The 20,992-nt window shown below is 39.9% G+C and overlaps 1 protein-coding gene across 1 annotated transcript in view; it reads left to right on the forward strand.

Annotated features, from left to right (window-relative positions):
- The first annotated feature begins 86 nt into the window (after nucleotides 1-86).
- The window catches only part of igsf3 (immunoglobulin superfamily, member 3), an 87,279-nt gene continuing 66,373 nt past the window's right edge, over nucleotides 87-20,992 (forward strand). Inside the window, exons 1-2 of the mRNA XM_017422729.3 lie at nucleotides 87-772; nucleotides 926-1,056. Of these exons, the coding sequence (XP_017278218.1) occupies nucleotides 1,017-1,056 (40 nt within the window). The 5' untranslated portion in view covers nucleotides 87-772; nucleotides 926-1,016. The remainder of the gene's footprint in view (nucleotides 773-925; nucleotides 1,057-20,992) is intronic.

The following is a 20,992-nucleotide window of genomic DNA, read 5'->3' on the forward strand; positions in this document are numbered from 1 at the left end:
GGGGCGGGGCGGGGTCTCTGTGAGGGGGCGGGGTCTATGTGAGGGGGGCGGGAGCAGGCGACGCAAGTTTTCAAACTGCCGAAGTCCACAGCCTGGCAGGAAAACGAGGAAATAACCTTGGGACAGGGAGCACACACGGCTGGCTGCAGTCCTCCTGGGAGCGTGCTTGGAGCCGATTTGGGTTTTTGTTTACGGGCGGAAGTAAAATGAAGCGGGTTTGTTTGCGCGCACAGATTCCTCTGAGCAGTCTTTGTTTTATGATTAAATTATAGGACAGTGAGGATCAGGTGTATCTGAGTGTTTTTTAATTAATTAATTTTTTTCTTTTCTTTTCTTGTTGCCAATTGATAAAAGCCTCCCCCTTCATCAGGAGCGCCCGCCCCACTCTGCGGAGCCATAGATTGATTAGAGTCTCCGGGATTTACTGTGGAAAAAGCCAGAGCTGCTTTCCAATCAGTGAAGAGGAAGGAAATTACCAAGGACTTTTTAAATTCACCTTTTTTTTCTCCTTTTACTGCGTTACGTCTCAGACCCTGCGTAGCTTTGCGTCTTTTTGCCTCTGATCGGGGATTCAAATATTACGCACATCGGACCTGAGTCTTTATTTTATTTTTTTCTAAGGAGGAGGCTGCGTGTTGGGTCGCCTCCTCCTCCTCCGCCGCCTCCTCCTCCTCCTCCGCAGTCTCGGATGCGTAGTAAAGAGCGGAGGAGTGGGCTGGGTCGCCTTGGAGCCGAGCATACGCACACATCGTCATCGATAAAAGCAGGATAGGTGAGGGTGAAGGCGAGCGGAAGCATCATCATCATCAGAAAAAAAAAAAAAGTCACACACCGGAAAACCGCGCCGGACTCGCCGGCTCTGGATATTAGTCAGTCTCCCTACAACAGCCTCATCTTCCCCTCCGTCTCCATCCTTCCCATTCAGGACTTGGCTGCAATAAAATCTCTGCTCCTCGTCTACAGCGAAGAGGGAGGATATTGGGGAGTGAGATCTGCGGAGCAACACATTGCCTACAATGGCAACCGGTGCGCTACTTCTTGCCTGTGCGCTGCTTGGTAAGTCTGATTGGGGATAGGGGGAGGGAAAAAAAAGAACAACAACAACAAGGTTTTAGATTGCTTCTCTTCTTAAATTTTCCCTTTATGGCGCAAGATTTTACAGCACCTGTGTGAGACATGATGTAGCTAGGAGTGCAACTAATAGTCATCATGAGTCAGGTGGAAGCAGGGCACATCTACGGTTCCATAATAACAGATGCCCGTGGACAGCTGTGTGTGTGTGTGTGTGTGTGTGTGTGTGTGTGTGGTGAAGTAGGTTAATGAGATAAGGGCTTACATTAACTCCATATCATTGAACCTGATCGTATACACAACCTACTGTTGTCTGGAGCAGATCCACCTATAGAAATGCACTGTGAACACCCACTGACATGGATAACACACACCAGCAACATGCTCTGATGAAGTCACTCTGTAGTTCAGCGATCTCTTCAGGTGTTCAGATGTCAGACATTTGCCTCTTTCACAGTAATTTACAGGATTTCAGGCAGACACAAGTTGGAGCAGGCACATCCAGATGACACACAGCGCTCACACAGGAGTGACTCCTGACTCACACACAAACACACACACACACACACATTTTGCATGCAGAGCTGTCCCAAACAAACACCAGATGGCTTTTCTATGTTCCTGGATGGGATGGCGGAGACAGAGGAGTGGGGGTGGAAGTGGATGCAGCCCCCCCCCCCTCCACTCAGCTGAGAGGATTACCAGTCTGTGCCTCGCCTAAAGTCACCTTTTAGCAAGTCACTTTCACCGGGGCGAGGTGGAGGCGTAAAAAGTTTCATCCTTGCAAATGTGTTGTTTCTTTTCGAGATCTAATCTAGAGCCAGAGCTGGGGAAGAAAAGGACCTCTTTGCGTTACATAACCGTGAGAATCAGTCTGAGGTGGTGAAAGACATGCCATGTGTTAGGAAGATGGATTCGTTTAAAATGAGATGTATGCGGATGTTACAAGGTTTCTCAAGATCCAAACTCTTAACGTCAGCTGGCTTGGCAACTACAAATGCTTTATTTTTAACCAAGTAGCTTTTTCTTTAATAGCTTGCCATGGTTTTTTTTTTTGTATTGTTTACTCTCACATTGTTTAAACCATGTTCCACTCCAAGGGCCAACAACCTATGCCTAATACAATAATTTTGTTTATCTGTTATCAAAAATACTAACAGAGGGAAATAAACAAGTATTCAACAAAGGATTTAATCAGTCTGATAGAATCGAATCCACTGATTTGTTTTCCTCTCAATAATTCTGTTTATTTCACACTATGGTTTATATCTCATGCCATCAACCCGACAACTGAGTCTCGGGCCGCCTCCCTCCCCCTCCTGTTTAAGAGCTGCTGGTATCACCTACATCATTTATTTGCAAATGATTCAACATTGAGAACAGCTGTAACTTGCAACTTTAAAGCAATAGTGCAGATCTTTGAAAGCGCGGTGTTTTACTTGTTCTAAATAGCTCTTTGAGCCTCAGTTTGTAGAGAAAGAGATTGATGCTGATGCATTAAGGACTAGTCAGAGCAGAGAATAGATCAAAGTAGATTGCTGCCATCTTAAAACCACAGTAATTTCAAACATCTCATAGCACTTTGTGCAAATGGCTTTTTTAAAATCTTTAAATTGCCATGAATTTAGGAGCAAATAACACTTGTGATGCAGCGTGGGGCACTTCTGGCAGCAATATTAAATTTCTGATGGATTAACCTTGTAGAGGTAAAATGATGGTGATGTAAAAGTTCATTAAATAGCATTTGCATGAACTGATGTGAAAGTTTTGAGAACAGAGTTATTTCAAGACGACAGTGACCCACTTTGGTTTTGGCTGCACTCAGACTTTCTATTAGCTTGTCAATCCGGTCAGAATCCAACTATTTCTCCAAACTGAGGTCATTTAAAGAGCTTTCTACAACAGGTAAGATATTGATAGTTCATAACCTTTCCACAGATTCCCACTTCAAAAGGTCTGAACTGTCCTTTTCAAGTCATCACGTGGGCTTCATAACGTGAAGTCTTGAAAACGTTTAATCATTTAATAGCTAAAATTAGACTAATTCTTGTTTTGCTTCACTGATATTATACTCAGTACTTTGCAGTATCATACCATTGTTTATCCATCACACAGTCTGTATGCACAAGCTTCAGTGCTAAGAGAGATGCAATCAAGCCTGTCTTTGTGTGATCAGCTGTCTGATTTTATTTCTGCCATGTGCCAGGCAGCACACATGTTTGCATTTGAATTAGTTTGTTAAAAAATGAATACAACGAAGGTGGCTGACAGCTGTGTTAGATGGAAACAGTATCAGTCATTGTTAAACCCAGAGGTGCCACCTGCAATTTTTTTTGTTTTGGCAGGTAAATCTTATTTTGGGGTTATTTATGCTGCTGAGTTTGCAACCAGGTGCGAGTGGGTGCGCGTGCGTTTGTTTATTTGTGCCACCAGAGTATATGATATAAAGCATATAAAAGGAGTCGCCTGAAGGAACGAATGGTTATTAGCTTTACAAACAGGATGTCTTTTCTCTCCCCCACAGAGAGTGAGAGAGATGTCGCGCTTTTAGTGCGGTGCAACTGTGTGTCTTTTGTGTGCGAGTCTGTTTGGTATGGGTAGCCAACCTAAAGTCTGAGTTTATATAACTAAATTGAAAGTCTAAAATGTGTGGCAGGCTACTTTAACAGTTAAATGCCTCAGTGCTTTCTATTTATTTGGCTGGCAGGAAAGCAGCCACCAGTCGCCTGGGTTCTGATGAGCTGCCACTGGTCCTGTTTATCAGCTGGTCTGAGAGCAGCTTCCTGCTATACAGACAGAAATTTCCAAGATTATGTCTGACACATTTCGCCACCTGCATTTGTAACAATGTGCCATTTTTATATATACGCTGTGATTAACTCTGCCAGCTTGTAGCACATGGCTTTTTTTGCGCAATTCTGGATACGTTTCAAATGGATTTGCATAAACCTGAGTGAGAGAGGGTTAGCTGTGTAAGTAAAGAAAGTGAGTGATGCCTTTTTCACATGAGGGGTCTCACAGTTGCTGTGGAAGAAAAAAACCATAACCAGTATACCAAAATATATATATCAGTTTTCAGCAAGTCAGGCTCATGTATTGTATATAAAACCAATGGTGTTTGAATAGGGTCTGAAAGTTCAAGTCGCTGCAGAGGTGCATTAAAGAGCACATCTGCACGTCACTATAGATGCTTTTCGAGCAACAGTATCCAGACCTTAAACTTTTCCAGTCAGCCCTGGCTCTGCTGCATTTCAACTCATGTTTAATGTAAAGAGTAGATAAAGCAAATTGGTAAGGTTTGTGACTCTTTTTCTGACACTCTGAACTGGGTGCCCGATTACCATCTGATCAGATGCTGCTCTTATCAGATGACATTCTTCAAAGTATGTAAACGAGAAAGTGCGTTTCTGCTGCATTACTACAATTTTTGTTGATGTTATACATTTCAGTGAGTCGTCAGTGCTTCTCTATGTGCATTAATACATAACTGCTGTAAAAAAAAGAGAGAGAGAGAGATTATTTTTCTTTTCAGAATGACCTAATATTTGTCCTCATTCATTCTCAAGCTAAGTCAATCACTGCAGGATGTGAAGCTGCATGAATGGCTGAGTTTAAATGTGTGCTCAGACGCAACTGTTCTTACAATACAACTTAAAATCAACAGATTCTGTTGAACTAATGAGGATATTAAACCTGAGTTCACTGAAACAGACAGGTAGAAATGACATGCTGAGAATACCTCCCTAATCAGAAACATTTAGCTTTGTGAGGTCCCAATTTGAAGGTTGTGGTTAATCCCTGAAGTACAACCAAGGCCATTTTTGCAAAACTGTTTGCTTTTTTTTATTCACTGGAGCTGTGTTTAGTCCTTATTTTTTTTACACAAAACAGAATAAGTTGAGTAAATGATTCCTAGAAAGATCTTAGTCCTTGAAAAATGTTCTTATCATCAGATCACAACTATTGTGATGACTGCAGTGGTGTGAAGTAAACTGGATAGATTGAGGCAAAGTGTTTGCACAGTAAGCTGTCTGTCCTATTAGACCCTACGTTCTGCAAAGCACATCATAAAAATCTATGTTACTGCTGGAGTTGACTTTATTCTGTCTGGTTTATTTTGGTCAGGAGTTACCTCAAGCTGCATATGGTACAAGAGCCAAGTAAGAACCCAGATGCTCTCGTGGCACAAAGAAAACTGGTCATGAAAACCCTCTCTTTGTATTCACCTGACTGTACAACATTTATCTGCATTAATGTAAATGATAGCACCAGGCCAAAAAAAAAAAAATCAACAAGATTTTCTAAATGAATAACTTGAGGTTTAACAGTTTGAAGAAATAAGATGAAAAATGTGTTACAAGACCGTCAGACATCAGAGAGCAGGTCATGGAAATTACTTGCAGGAGGTTTGGGAGTGGATCTGAGTGGCCCAATTATCATGAAAATGTGAAAGTTTGACCCGGTGAATGTGACTCCTACATTCAAACATTCTGAATGCTGCCCTTCAGGTGTGATACTGCTGAAGAATGGATAAACAAAACGCACTCAGTGGAATCATGGGATGAGGTAATCTGAACAGGTTTTTATTGATATTTGACACATGTAGCCTCATGTGTTTAGACAGTTCACAATGTTTGGTGATATTAAAGTAGTAAATGTTCAGGCCCAGTTTTCCAATCATCATCTAACAACAAATATGGGTTGTATTGTACTTAATAACTGAGCTCAGTAGTTTTTTTTTTTTGTATTGTTGTGTGATTGTCTCCATATTGGTCAATATGAGGCAAACAGGAGTCCAAATTATTCCTATAACAGGCCAAACTTATTAATCAACTCCTAAGTGACTAAAATCACTAGAAACCTGAGTCTTTTTTTACCTTTTACAACTCAAGCTAACTTGTTAGCTGGCATTAGATATTATTTCTCTTTTGTTCATATTTTATCACTTTTGGATTGAACATAGCCTAAGGCAGATGTAATTTTATACAACTTGAGTGAGGATTTTAAATAATTTTGCTCATTTTCTAAGACCTTGAACTGTATAGTTTTACTCCCATTTTCTTTTTTTCCTTTCAAACAACGCTTCTCATTTTTTTCCCTGGGTGTAATAATAGATTGTATTTTCAATCTGTCTGCACTGTAAGAAAAGCTGAAACAAAAGGCTTTGGAAAAAGAAGATCAGCAGTAACAAAAAAGCATACATTCTTTTAGCCAAAGACATAAAATATCCTCCTGCGTGGGAGCTGCTTTGCTTTTGTCTTCAGCAAGGATTTTTTAAATGTTATTTTTGATTACTGGTTTGGAGTCAGAAGAGACACTAAGCAGCAGCCTCTTATCTTGTCTCATTACGGCACTATTGATTGAAAAGGGAAAAGTTATGAGTAGTTGTAACACTATCAAAGTTTGAGCTTATCAACAGAGCATAAAGCCAATGCTCCATAATTGGCGTAATCAAAAAACATGAAGGTAGTTAAAAGCTCATTTTCAGTTTAGGCACAACTACTGTGTATTGTTTAGTGTGTGTGTGTGTGTGTACTTAAACACTTTTACAGAATAACAAGGGGTGACACAGCCACTCACGGAAAAATTTAATTGTTTATGTTGCGCTTTGACAAATGTCACAAATATCTGGGTGTTTCTGTTTTGGAGAGTTGTTGTTTTCATTTGACAAACCCTTTAAATGTAAACATTTCTTAATGCGAAACATGTTTTTAATTACAACTGTGAAAACTGTCAGAATAAATTTATTATCTTTGCAGGGAAGTGGTGGCTTTGGAAAGAGAGATTGGTGCTGCTGAAATTGTAACTGTGCAGTGGATAAAATAAATGTGGCATTGAAAATTAATTTAATGTGATGCAAATATTTAAATATGTATTAGCTATTTGTGAATATTTTTTAATCAGGCATCCTAGAGACGTATTTTAGATATTGTGAAGCGTGCTTCTGAGAATAGGTTTTGCACAGTTAATATCTTACCTGTTGTGGATAGCTTCTTGAATGATATCAGTTTGGAGCAAATATGGTCATTATGATCAGATTTATGGGCTAATGGCTAGTCCAAGTGAGCTCAAGACCAAGGTAGATTGCTGCTGGCTAGAAATAATTCCAGTCTCAAATTTTGCACAGCAGTTCATGCAAATGCTACTTTAGAAACCTTTTCATCATTGTCACTTTGACATGATATAGTTCTTCCAGCAGAAATGTTAGGAAGCTGCTGCTGGAAGTGCTCCAGGCTGCACTGAAAACTTGAAAAACTTGCAAATAGCTGCAAACTTCTATGTAAGCAACCAGTTATTTCAACATTGGCAGTGGTGTAAAAGTTTATAAATGATCTGCTGTGAATCTTTAGAGATTGGAATTGATTTAAGACAGCAGCAGTCCATTTTGGTCTTAGAGCTGTTCTGTCTGGGCGTCAGCTTGTCAGTCCGGTCAGAAATAAACTGTAAGGTACGGATTGTTTAAAACCTTTCCAGAAAACCCCATTTTAAAATATTCAAACTATCGCTTGAAGGTTAAAGATGCCACACCCTGACCACACCCAGCTTCATAAGCATGACAGCTGAGGGCCCCCACCCAAAAATTACACACAGTAGCTTGTGTGTTCAAGCCACTGTATCCTCTCACTGATCACCTCTGCTTTGTTTGTTTTTAACCCTTAGCTGACACTGGAGAGTCCCGTCTAGTCTCTTTAGCTGGAAGCAATAACTCACTGTCTGCCTCTGCTATTTTTCTTTATTTATAGTTTGGACATTTTTAGCATGCGACCATCCCAGGATTTGTCACTCATTATTTCTTGCAGGTCGTCGTCACCAGAATCAGAGACTCTATATACACCCTGTCTTGGAGGGGGTATACAAGCTTTTGTAGCTATTTGATTGCTGCACTGTTTGCTCCTCTTGTTATTTTCCATCCCTGCTGTATTTTGTTGCTGCACACAGGCTTGTTTGCAACATAAGCACAGGACCTGTGTCTTCGTGTATACTCGTGACAAGATCCCTTTGGTGCCATTTCTTTTTCTTATACCAGAACCGTGTTGGCTCAACTGACAAACTGCCACCCCCCCACCCCCTCCCTGCCCAAAAAAAACAAAAATAAAAGGAAGACAAAAACAAGGCTGTCAACTCAGCTACTATCCTCCAAATATATGTGCCAGGTTTCTAGTGAATTCTTTTTAAAGTTGGTTCAGAGTGAAATTACAAGCCATTCGAGTGCGAATCAATACAATTGGATGAAGTGTGTGATTTGATTGTGCTTGTGGAAATTTTTGCTTCAGGTGCACCCAAAGGCAAAGGCTAGTTAGCATCCAATAGCCACAGGGGAAGTAACTGACCTGTATTTCACACTTCACAGAATGGCACAAAAACTAACAGAATTACTAGTTTTACTACATGCTTCTGTTATCAGGCTTCAGTCTCTTCGAGGGAAAAAAGAAAATGCTCGTAAGCAACTTTTCCTCCAGTTTAGGTTTCAGAAGAGCGAAACTGCTGGTGCAGCAATGAGTGGAAAAACTAAAGTCAGGTTTGAGTAATCACAGCTTGTCCTTGTGTGCATACAGTGGTCTCCTCTCTGCCTCACATGGGGAGATGATTGACTGAAGAGAAGCTAAAGTTCTGGAGGGAGACTTCCTGCCTGCCACAGTGATTCAGGGGAGTGACTGGAGCTGGATAAAGAGCAGAGGCAGCAGCTGCTTTGTGTCTGATTTGACTCTACTCCAGCACGTCTGGGTAACCATCGGTTCCTCTCGCCACCAAACCGGCACATCTCCTCACGGCCAGATTTTATCTCTTGTGTTGTGATAAGCAGAAACCCTCTGGCCACTCGTAAACCGGTTTGTTCTTTCCGGGCTGATTTGCATGGTGGGTCTCTTTCCTCTTCTCTCTTCTGTGCTTTAATAAAAGCACTCCAGCTGCCTCCTCCTTCAGTGAATAACCCCTGACCTCCCTCCCCCACTCTGTTAGAAACAATGCTCTGCCCACCTCATCCCACTTTCAAAGAGCACTAATTAGAAACTGACTATATGTGAGAGCCAAACCAGATACTTTCATCTACCTTAAAGGTTTGTGTTTAACAGGCACATTTATCTTTGACTCTTTACAAGCACTATCTCTGCCAAGGTAAGAGATTAAAGCAGTCCCCCCCAACTCTTCCTTTCCCCTTGGGATTTTGTCCGCTCCTCCCCTTTTGCTCGAGAGCCTTGTTGACTGGCTGGAAAGAGGACTCCACTTTACTCCTCCACGCAGACACACGAACACCCACAGCACTTTGAGCTGCTGTCCCTACGCTCCCCTGCTCCGTGCTTGATCCTCCACCCGAGCAGATCCCACGCTGGAGGGATGCATACCAGGCACTGTAACTATGGCGACCGCTCCCCACTAGCTGATCCACATGCAGTGACAAACGCTCGACTGGGTGCTCACATTCAGACATATACATGAGCACACCTAACTCTGCGTCTGCATACATCTCTAACATTATATTCCCTTTGCCCAGTGATAAGCACACTGCTCACTTTGCCATTATGTTTCACAAATGTGCCTCTCTTTTGCTTTACAAATAAAATAAAATCAAAAAAGGTGGATGTTGTGTATCCTAATTGCCTATTCATAAATGCACGAATTTACCCACTCATGACTTTGACAGCCCAAGAGGCAAAATGACAATAGCGGGAAAAAAATCTGTTTGAAGTAGACTAATTAATACTTAATTACTTTCGTTTCCAATCTGTAGCTTTATGTGCAAACGCTGGGGCTGATAGCAAGTTGCCAATCATGCAAAAAACTAACAACTGTACATTAAGTAGATGCAGCTGTCAGGCTTAATTGTACACGAGCTTAAGATGGATAATGACTGAAGATAGCTGTGTGGTATTGTAGTACCACTTGGCTTTAACAAAAAAAAAATGCTCACTTTCGTTTTAACTCCTGCTTATGTTAAAACATAGATTGCTGAGATTTATTCTTTTCTATTTTGCCTTCTGTGGACATTGTCTGGTTGTTGATTTGTGACTGTTTTGTCATTTAGACTCAGTGGGGGGATGTGTGTCCAGAAGGAGGGGGTCATGGTGGTTATGGCTGAGGGGGCTTGGGGAGACGAGGTTAGTAGGGTAGCAGGTGTCCATAAAGCGTTAATGGACTAAGTACGGGGTGTAGCTGGAGGCCTCTAATGTACTGGAAATGTGTGAGTGTGTGTGTGTGTGTGTGTGTATGTTTTTCAGATACATGGGGTCAAATGAAAGAACCAGTCTGATTTTCTCTGTTGCTGGCCCCAGTCTTTGTTTCCCTCCGGGTCTGAAAATGATAGTTCAGATCGTTTGAAGCGGAGTTCTGTGGAAAGGTTATGAACAGATAATATCATACCTGTTGTAGATAGCTCTTTTAATAAACTCAATTTGAAGTAATAGAGTTTAATTTTGACCAGTTGTCTAGTCTGAAGGACGTCAAGCTCAAAGTGCGCTCCTACTGTGTTGAAATAATTTCAGTTTCAGAAATTTTATAGCAATTCATGTGAATGTTCTTTATAAACATTTTTATATTGCCATCAGTCTCTGAAATTTACATGGGATTATCTGGTTGTTTGCAAATTCAAAATAGCAGATGCAGCTAGGTGTAGCATTTTGAGAAGGAATATTCAAATATTTCTCCTGTAATAAACCTGAAATGTAAAACTGATGGATTAAAAGTTTATAAAGTAGCAGTTACAAGAAACAAATTTAAATGTTTTGAGATTTGAGTTGTTTTCATTGATCATCTTTGGTCTTGGCCTTGCTTGGACTGGCCATCATAACTCTTCCTTTGTAAGTGGATTTAAAAAGTGATTTACATACTAACACATCAGTGTTGTGTAGGCAATCTTTGCTCAGGTTCTGTTCATTACAGCCTGTATTTTGTGTACACGTATGTTATTGCAGAGTTCCCAGTAGACGTGCTTGTGTTAGCTAATATTTATAAAGTAAACAAAGTGATTAGAAACAGTCCAACCTTTTCAGTTACATTCAAACCTATTTTTATTACCTATAGCTACATTTTCTCCTTGTCTCTCTGTTTTGAGTTATTCATACACGCTGTGGTTCGTAAGGAGCTGTCTTGACACACACTTTTTCAATTTTAATTACGTTTATATGTCAAGATGTTTCTCTAGCTGTGCCGTATGTGACTGTGGCGCAGTAACTGAGTTTCAGCTCTGCACAGACTCTTCCTGTTGACTTTTTGCTGAAGTGCTCTAAAGTTAAATAGCATCCAAGTATTCTTAAGAAAAGTCCTACATAAGCTTGCTCAAACTTGTTACTCTGGAACAGAGTTTCAGAGTAAACTTAAGTTAGATTCAGTCCAGATATTTTCATCTACCATATGTTTATGTTGAATAATACAATATTAAAGCAACATAACATTCTGTAAATTGTGTGGTTTTGAAGATGAGCCGGAGGAATACATTTAATACACTAATGAGCGTTGATCAAAATTATGTGCTTAATGTTATTTAAATGGATCAGAGGAATGCTTGTGACTCTGAAGCTTTTTTTTTTAAATTGTGGCTGAACTGGAAGGCATAGCAGCTGAGGGTGTAGGGGGGAGGATGAAGAGGCAGCTGTTCTGCAGGGAAGGATGGAATATGATCTGGTCTGTGCTGTTGACACAATCAAAAAATGCTACCAGCGCAAGAATATCAGAGCAGAAAATATCAGCCAGCCCAGACTGAAAAAAAAAAAACAAGAAACAAAACAAACTTTCTGCTAAGAGGGCAAAGCCCCTTTTATGACATTAACTTGCAGTGGCTTTTCAGACCTCCAGTATTCAGAAATCCATGAAGACAGAGGTGTGATTTAGCTTCGGAAACCTGCCCGCTGCTTCTGTCCTGGTTCCACCAACTGTTAAGAGCAAAATCACAGGTGGGGTCATGACTGTTGTGGCCCAGGGGAGCCCTAAATCATAACTAGTTAGCATAGTGAAAGCAGAGGAAAGTCCCATGAGTCCCACTTCAGATGAATGTTTGAGACTTGGATTTGAGTGACAGAAATTGAGACTTACAGCTTGATGTAGATCTGCTTTCTGAAAGACTCGACTCAGCTGACAAATATTTAAAATCACCATATTTGCATTATCTGCATATTGTGTGAAAATCTGAGCGACATGTCAAATTTCTATACGAGTGTAACATCTCCATTGTACTGGGGAAATAAGTGTGAATGGCTCTGAATACAGAGTTACCAGACTTATTTTTGGAGCAAAGCAACTGTGAGGATCATCTGTGGAGGCGATGGTGGGTGTGAGGGGGTGTTAATATGTATTCTGTTTACATCATGCGCCATAATTCTGATGTGCAAATGAGCTTTTACTTCTGAAAATGAGGACTGGTGTGTGCTGAAGAGAGGTCGCTGTTATAGATTCAGTGATTGTTCCTTCTGACCAACTGGTGGTCTCTCTTTCTTTTTATGTCGCCTTTTAGTATTGACTTCACTCTGCTGGAGCCTCAATCCTCTGCTCTGCTCTTATAGTAATTGGAGGAATCTCCTTTTTTTCCCACCATAGATTAAATATAAAAGCTTTACGGCAGGTCTGATAAGTGCAGGTCCTTTTAAGTGCTATATCATTAATGAGAGCTTCAGTCATTGGCTGAACTTACTCCTTCTCATCAATGGCCCTTTTGAAAGTGATTGCGAAAATTAAGACCCTATTACACCTCAAAGAGGGGTATTTATATCCACCTCAAATTTAACTCTCCACTTCCACCTGTTGTTAAAATATCAAAAAGGAATTGAATTATATTCCATTTTAAAATGGTAGTCTGTGTTTATTAAGACTGTATCGTCTGGTGTCTGAGATGGAGGATAAATGTATTTATTGGAAACTTTTTAATGTTTGTTTTTAGTAGTTCCTGTTTTAGTGTAGGTACTCTTAATGCAGAAAAAGAACCAAGCAGAGATGGTGAAAATGGGCTTGAATTGATCTGAAGGTTCTTGCACACGAAAGAACAAACAGTGATATGAAGCCTTACAGCCATTTCTTTCTTCTTGTTGGCTGTATCTGAGTAAACCCCCCAAAACAGTTCTTGAACACGTTTCACCAACAAGATCCAACTGCTGTCTTTAACTCAAGCTGGTTTGCATGTAGGTGCAAGTGGACATAACCCTCTTGTGCAGAAAACAGTGTTAAAAAACAGAACTTAATCATAAAGGAGAGGAAATTACTGAAAAAACAGAAGGAGAAACAAAACAAAGCAGCGTTAATTTGAGTGTTATGAGAATATCTCAAAGTTGTTGTTTTTTTAATTGCTTTTGTATTGTTTTTTGGCATCTTTGGTTTATGTGAAAAGTAATTGTTTTTGAGATATGAAGAAGACAAATAGGGATATATAGTGCGACACCTTGATTGGATAATTATTTTTAAGCTATTTTTTTCCCTCGTAAACCCATTAGTTGTATGAACAGCGAATCAGAGGGCCTTGATAGAAGCTGATCCTGATTTAACAGGTTAAATGGTCTCAAAAATGCTTGTAGCGAAGAACGGGCCTTGGACATCATAGGAATATAAAAGGCAGATTTTTTTCCAACAACTGGTCCTAGGCTGAAAGCATTTTAGAAAATGTGTGAAAACATCTATAAAATTATGGTTCCACCGTGTTAGTTTTAAATTAAGCAAACGAACGGCATAATTTGCCAAGAGTTAAGAGTTGGCTTTATTTAACCAGGTAAATAGAAGTGGAGGTAGTCACAGAGCTGAGTTGGGGGAAGTGGAGTGTGGTATGACAGAGCTTCAAACAAACCAACAATGCTGCTGTCATACACTGGCTTCCTTTGTGTAAATGTATAGTACATCATTGCAAGACCTGGCTTCAGCAGGGACCCATCTCTGAGGTCATATCCATCTATTTTCTATACCTTATTGATCCTGTGCAGGGCCACAGGGAGCTGGACAAGAGGTGTAGTACACTCTAAACAAGTCTCCAATCCATCACAGAGCAACATAGAAACAAAAAAATATGGACCAATACACTCACACGTTGGGCCAATTAAACTAACATGCATGTTTGTGGACTGTGGGGGGAAAAAATGAAGCACTTTGAGAAAGCCCATGAATCCACTGGGAGAACACAGTAAGGTCACAGCCAAGTTTTGAACCCAAAAAGTTTTGCCGTGAGGTCACTGTGCTAACCAGCTGCGCCACCATGCAGCCCTAATGTGGCGCAACATTGTGAAAAGGTTTAATGACTGTAAGCCCTAGTTGATTGTTTAAACTTAGGTAGTTCTCAGAATTGTTTAGCCAAAATAAAACAAACAGTGGAAAGTAAAAGCAGGTAATTGAGCTGAGGTTCACTGGAAAAAAAGGTTTAAGGCCATTGTAGGCAGCTGGCTAGCTTTGGTTTGTATAGCACATTGACAGGAAACATGGAAAAGACAGACGTACTGACTTGCTTGAACTACAGTGAACCCAGCTGTTGTGTTTGAGCACTAATTTCCTGAAGACTTTTCAACATGCAGTATAAAGTTGTGTTAGACATATTCCTCTTTGTATTTCCTGTTGTATTTCACCGAGGTGGTTGTTTATCTCAGTCATACAACAAAGCTAAACCACCTGCCGGCCCGGCTGTAGTTTTTACAGCACATGTACCACATTGTCTTGGAAGCAGCAACAAGGGAAAAAAAGAGAATAAGTGCCTCGTTTGTAAAAGTACAAGTGCAGCAACTGGAGTAAATGTGGACACTATGTAGCTCTCACTTCAGCTCAATATGGAGGAAGCATACAATGATGCACTCTACAAGTACTTGTGATCCATTTTAGGTCCTCTAGCTCTGTTTCCTGCATTTCAAGGCTTTTGAAAAGCACAAAGATGGGTCCTTCTGCTTGTAAACAAAAGCTCCCTCAGTGGACTTGTACATCCATGTAATTATTCTCGTTTTAGAATAATTTCATACACAAAGCAGACATCACATATGTTTCATTAAAATGAACAGAGATGAAATAGTGGCACATGCTATGATAAGTTCTATGCTCAGTCCCTGTAGCTACATCTTGTACTCTGTTGTTCTGATTAGAGCTGCGTGGGTGTAATGGGCAGTTGTTGTAACTGTTTGTCAGCTGTTGGAGTGACCAGCCGGCCTGCCTTGCTGGTCGCTAATGGAAAACAACACTTAGTCTCTCTTTTTACCAGTATTTTTTTCATGTCACACTCACCGTCACACCTGTTTCTCAGCTGGCATGGCTTTCAGCAGCTAGTGTACACCCTTCAAAATAATTTAGCTTTCTTACCAGCTCGGGCGAAATGCATTTAAAAGATTATATTTAATAAATTAGGCAGGCTGTATGGGATTTGTTGAGGATCTTAAAGCTGGTAAAAGGGTCAGAGGTTGTTAATAACAGCCCTGCTACAATGATTTCTACATTCTGACGCAGATGATGATTATCACTGCGGGAAGGACGAGGACTGGAAAAGCAGAGAGAGGATGCAGCCTGAATTGTAATGTTTGATGCTGTCCAGAGCCCCTCAAGGAGCCAAAACACTCTGAAAGAGCTACGGGAATAAACCAGAGGGGATTCTCATCAATTCATCCCATGGCTTACATTAGAGCATGATCACTCGCTGTCATGTACAAAAAAAAAATGACAAGCTCACTTTCCTCTTCAAAGATAACATGAGCATTTTTAGTCTCTGAAAGCTGATTTCTCCATCATTTGTGCATTAGCAGCACAAAATCACTTGTTAGGTCAATAGGGATAAAGTGCATGAGGGATTACAAAAAGACAATTCTGATTTTTGGGAAATAAAATGCTTGGAAAAAGACATTTTGTATTGTTAGGTCATGTTGTCTCTAAATGTTAACATTCCCCTTCCAGGAAAATCTCTCCTCTTGCCTTTATCTCTCCACTCTCCTCTCATCCTAGAATCTTTCCATGTCTTTAGGACTTTTTCTGGTAATGATGTTAACGGGGTCAAACGCTTTCGGTGGCCTGAAGGGAGAAAGATGATGGGTGGTTTTGGAAAAAAATTTTTTTACCAGCGCTGAGAGGTGTACAGAGAGAACAACTCTGACGTTCTTGTTATTTCTCTCTGCGGTACAGATGTGCAGAATATAAGTCGGTCGCTTGTTTATATATTCACTTAGTTCAGTGCGTTTTAGTCATGTTTGAGATGCTGGAGGTAACTGTCTGCTTCCCGGTGGCTTCCTGCTGTTTTCTTTTCTCCCACCATGCTGCCTTTTGGTACCTTGCTATCACAAGTCTACAGATCTGGTTCACAAGTTAGAATTTCTCTTGGGGCAAATCAGGTATGGATTCTGTCATTTTTATATAGCTATATGTTCATATTTTTCATTTATATTTCATTAAACAGACTTATTTCAATGCCAATTTTTCTCTTTAATAGCTTTTGGTTATGGCTTGTTGCTGTTATTTCAAACAATCAGATACTGATCATAGCTTTAAAAATGTAATTGAAGTCAAAGCAGTTCCTTTTCTGAGAGCCTGCTCATGTGGCAAACTGTAGACTCAATAAGGTTTCACACAATAAAACAATCTTTCTCTTATCAAATATTTATGGCTAAATAAGGAATGAGTTAATCATCAAAAAAAAAAAAGATTTTTGTGAATAATTTAGCACTGTAACACTCAAATAAGGCAGCAGAAAAGGTTTTCACAGAACCAATTTGCACCCAAAAGAACAGAATTAAAGGAAAAAAGGACTTTGAGAGCCTTAGAAAGTGGCATTTAGTGTATGAAATGTAATATCATTTATGACATGAATTCAAAATAATAGGCCCAATAGGTTCATGACAAAATGTGAAATACAGTTAGAAATCTCTTCTGTTCAAATTCTTTCTAAAAGTTCATTGTTTTTAAAAAGTGATTATTGGGAAGATATTGCTTTTATATAAGGTTAATCAAACCACATCACAAAAATGTGTCATGCTTTAACTTGACATTCAGTAGCTGTCATGTTCTGCTTTGCTGGCTCAAATTTTTTAATTTTTGCAAATTGTATGTTAATGCTAATAAGCTAATAAGCCTTGAAGACTGAGTTTTTCTCCTAGTAGTTCTCAAACAATGCACAGATTTTTTTCTTCCTTCTGCTGCCTTTCATTTCATATTATTTGAGTTTTTTAAGATACATATATGGATTTTTATTTTTATTTTTATTTTTTCTTTTCTTGTTTTTTCTTTTGTGTTTTTTTTTCTCCATGTATATAAAATTTGTTGTTTTTTAATGAAATGAATAAACTAAACTAAACTAAACTAAACTCACTGACCATTGATATTGTTTGATTCAGACTGTTTACACGTAGGCGTGTTTTTAAGAAGTAGTGTGTCCATCTACACATTAGTTATGCTCAGTTTCATTTCACACAGCTCTCTGGCAGAAAATATTATAATAATATTTCTGATGGAACTGCCTCAGGCTGCACAGGAAGTGCTACAGTTAACTGTTTCAGCAGCTATTTGTGTTTGCAGTCACAAAATTCTATGTAAATGAACATGTAATGCAAGTTTCACTACATTAAAAAAGGTTTTATTAAATTGCTTTCACATGAACTGCTTTGAAAGTTTTGAGACTGGACTTGTTTTAAGATGTCAGGAATCTGTTTCACTCAGACTAGCCATTAGCTTGTCAGTCAGATCAGAATTAAACTCTTTTTCACCAAACTAAGGTTGTTCAAACAGCTATCTACAACAGCTGAAATAATGATTAACAATAATCACAACCTTTTCACAAACCACCTTTTCAAAGGATCTAATGACTAGTCAGTGGCTAGTCAGAACACACCTAAGACCAAAGTGGACTACTGGCATCTTTACTCTCATAAATTTTATAGTGGTCCATGCAAACAATATTCTATAGAGTTTCACACGATTGTACATCACAAATGTTTTTTCCTACCTAGTTATTGCTGGTTGTTCTGGAAGCATAAATAACACCACCAGCAGCAGCTTGCTGTAGCACTTCCAGTGCAGGCAACAGTTAAATCTCAAAATTTCACAACTTTTTTGCCAAAGTAATGGTGTAATGTGACACTGATGCCAAATCAAAGGTTTGAATAATAGAGTTTGCATGAAACGCTGGAATATCCTTTTAATGCGAATGCCCACAAAGTTAATGGGAAACTGTGGTGGGTGTGTGTCCTTTGAAACAGAGGTGAGTTGTGTGGATGGATAGTTTGAACCTCCATATTAGGTCGTCTCTCCACTGCAGAGAGTATCCTCTATATTACTTACACCCTGCAGCGATTTTATTACACACCTTTCCAGGTGTGTAATTATCACGTGTCATAGAGGAGTGATGATGAGAGGTGCAGGCATGTTTCGATGCTGTTTCCACAGAGAATAAGACACTGGCCACGAATGATTGGATTAGTGTTTAACCCCCACTTTCCACTTAGCTTAATCCGCTTTGCAGCTTTGTGTGTGCGTTGGGTGTGTGGTGTGTGTGCATAGTTGAAATCATTTGCTCCCCTTACTTTCCACGCTCGGCCGATGAGCATGGAGGACAGCTCGTTCGTGGTCACTCACCACCGTCTTTTGTCGGACACATGCTTCCTGCGTCCTGCAAGGTTGTGTGGGAAGCGACTGGCAGCTTCATGAGAGATGGGACACAGGAGGGGGAAGCCAGAGTGAGGGAGACTGAGGCAGGGAGGAAGAGAAAGGTAGCAAGAACAAGACAACTGCGGTGAGCAGAGATGGAGATGAGTGTTAATAATAGAAGATCTTGTGCCTGGTTGTACAAACATGGGGCACTCGGAGATCAAAACAGCACAGCCAGAGGTGAAAAAGAGGAGAGGTTGTGGGATTATAGTAGAAGGGCGGTGGGATGAGCGATCTGCTGAAGGTCTGCAGGGTTTGGTATGTCATTGTCATCCTTTCTGAACAGCCTGCGGAGCGATGTGCACTTTGAAGTTCCACAGAGCTGCTTAAATCCTGCCTGAAAAGATGCAGAGAACCGCAAGGCAAAGAAAAGCGACAGGAATATGCAGGGGAAGAAAGTGGAGGGGCAGGACGAGAGGAGAGGATTGATGGTGGGCGAAACACAGAGGAAGGGAGTGAGAGTAATCAGAAGTAAGGAGGCTTGTTTCAAGAAGATGACAGGAAACAGGCAAGCGGAGGAAAGCTCTAAGTGCACCAACACTGTATGAGTAATACATGATTTTTTTTTCTTTTTTAGTGTGATTTATGAGTAATATGTTTCCAAGCAGGTCTTGAAGAGAAACCTGAAATATGAGAAGCAGTGATGTAGCAGAACAGTTGGGAGCTGATCTGAGTTGGGAGTGGGTAGACTGGTTGTCGCCAGATTAGCGAACTGCTACTGCACTGAAGGAAACGAGGCGACCAAGGTCTGAGTCAGTATTGATGGGTCCTTTTTTTACCTGCTTCCTCTCATGACATGCAGAGCCAGACAACCTGATTTTTTTAAGGCATTCTTCATTTCAAGACAGTGCACTGTCTGCTCACATTGGATGCTTTTACTGTTACCTTTTTGAATGTTATCAGTGAAATATTGAGAAGATCGTGAAGTGCAATTTTGTTGAAAGTTTATCAGCAATTAACATCTTACCTGTTGTATATAGTCAATATGTTTAACAATCAAATAAAAGCTAACGTAGCTAAATAGTTTGGCTGCTTCTTTAATAAAACCCCTCTGGGAGAGATTTGTCTTTTATTAGCCTCCACTTCATTTTTCTTATGCAAAAACAACAATTAGCCACACAAAAAAAGAGCTTTTGGTTATATTGGTATTTAGATAGAATCAAAAGATTTTAATCCACATAAAAATGTATCAAGACTACTTTAAAATATATATATAAGCACTGTGCATGTGACCAACACTTACAAAAAAGTGGAAAATTATTAAAAACAAATAAAGATCATTAATTAATTTAATGAATCTTTTGAGATGCACATATTTCAATCAAGTTTTTCCCTTATATTTGGAGGGATTTCTTTAAAAAAAAATCTTATTTCTGTTATAAAGTCATTTGAATATTATTAAAATCTTTGTATCAATATCTGTGTGCCCCAGACAAACAATTGCACTATATTTACATTTTTAGGGACTATGTGAACTTATTCAAATTAGCTTCATTCATGATGCATGATTCCTGATCAGTCTCCTCTCAGTCTAAGGAGAGACAAGGCATGACCTCTAGAGATATGGACAGAGTTCGCACCTGTAAATATATTTGCGTGTAAAACAACAAAATAATTTTCTACCCTCCACCCTTTTGTCCTTTTTTTTTCGAATCTGTGAACACAAAGTGCATATGCATTTTTGATTTTAAAACACGATAACCGTCTTCTCTGAACACATGAGAAGACTGATGCGTGTTTTCGCATGATCACACATACATGGTTGCAAATGGACTCCAGCTAATAAGAACGAATGAAACAAAGGCGGTTTAACAGAAGTGTGGGGGAAAGTTACAACGAGGGGGTGGAGGATGTTAAAGGTAAAAAGCCGTTGCGGTGAATTATTAATGCAGAGCCTTCAGACGCAACCTCATACAAAGTTTCACTCTGTTACATGTACACACACACACACACACACACACACACACATGCGCACACAAACAACTGCAATCCCCCAGTTGTTTGTGCAGACAGGAAAAGGCGTTCTTGTCACTCTGTCTAGTTTTTGGGGTATGTGTAAATGCTCTGTTGTCTGCAGCCCAAATGAAAGGGATGTTTGTAGTTGTTCCCTGAATGGAGAATGTTCTGTGTGTTTTGTGTGCATGTAAGAGTTTGTGACAAGACTCACATATAGTTAATGCCTAAATATAAGTTGCAAAGAATTGCAATAATCAGTTCTCACAAAGGTTTTTGCACTACAGTTGGTTTGTATCAACTTTCAAAGCATGCTTGTGCTTCAGTCTCCTAACCATTTTAAGTGTGAAGATGTGAAGCTCTGTGGAAAGGCTATTAACAATTAATATCTTACCTGTTG

Source organism: Kryptolebias marmoratus, linkage group LG6, assembly GCF_001649575.2.
Source record: "Kryptolebias marmoratus isolate JLee-2015 linkage group LG6, ASM164957v2, whole genome shotgun sequence".
Classification (NCBI taxonomy): Eukaryota; Metazoa; Chordata; class Actinopteri; order Cyprinodontiformes; family Rivulidae; genus Kryptolebias; species Kryptolebias marmoratus.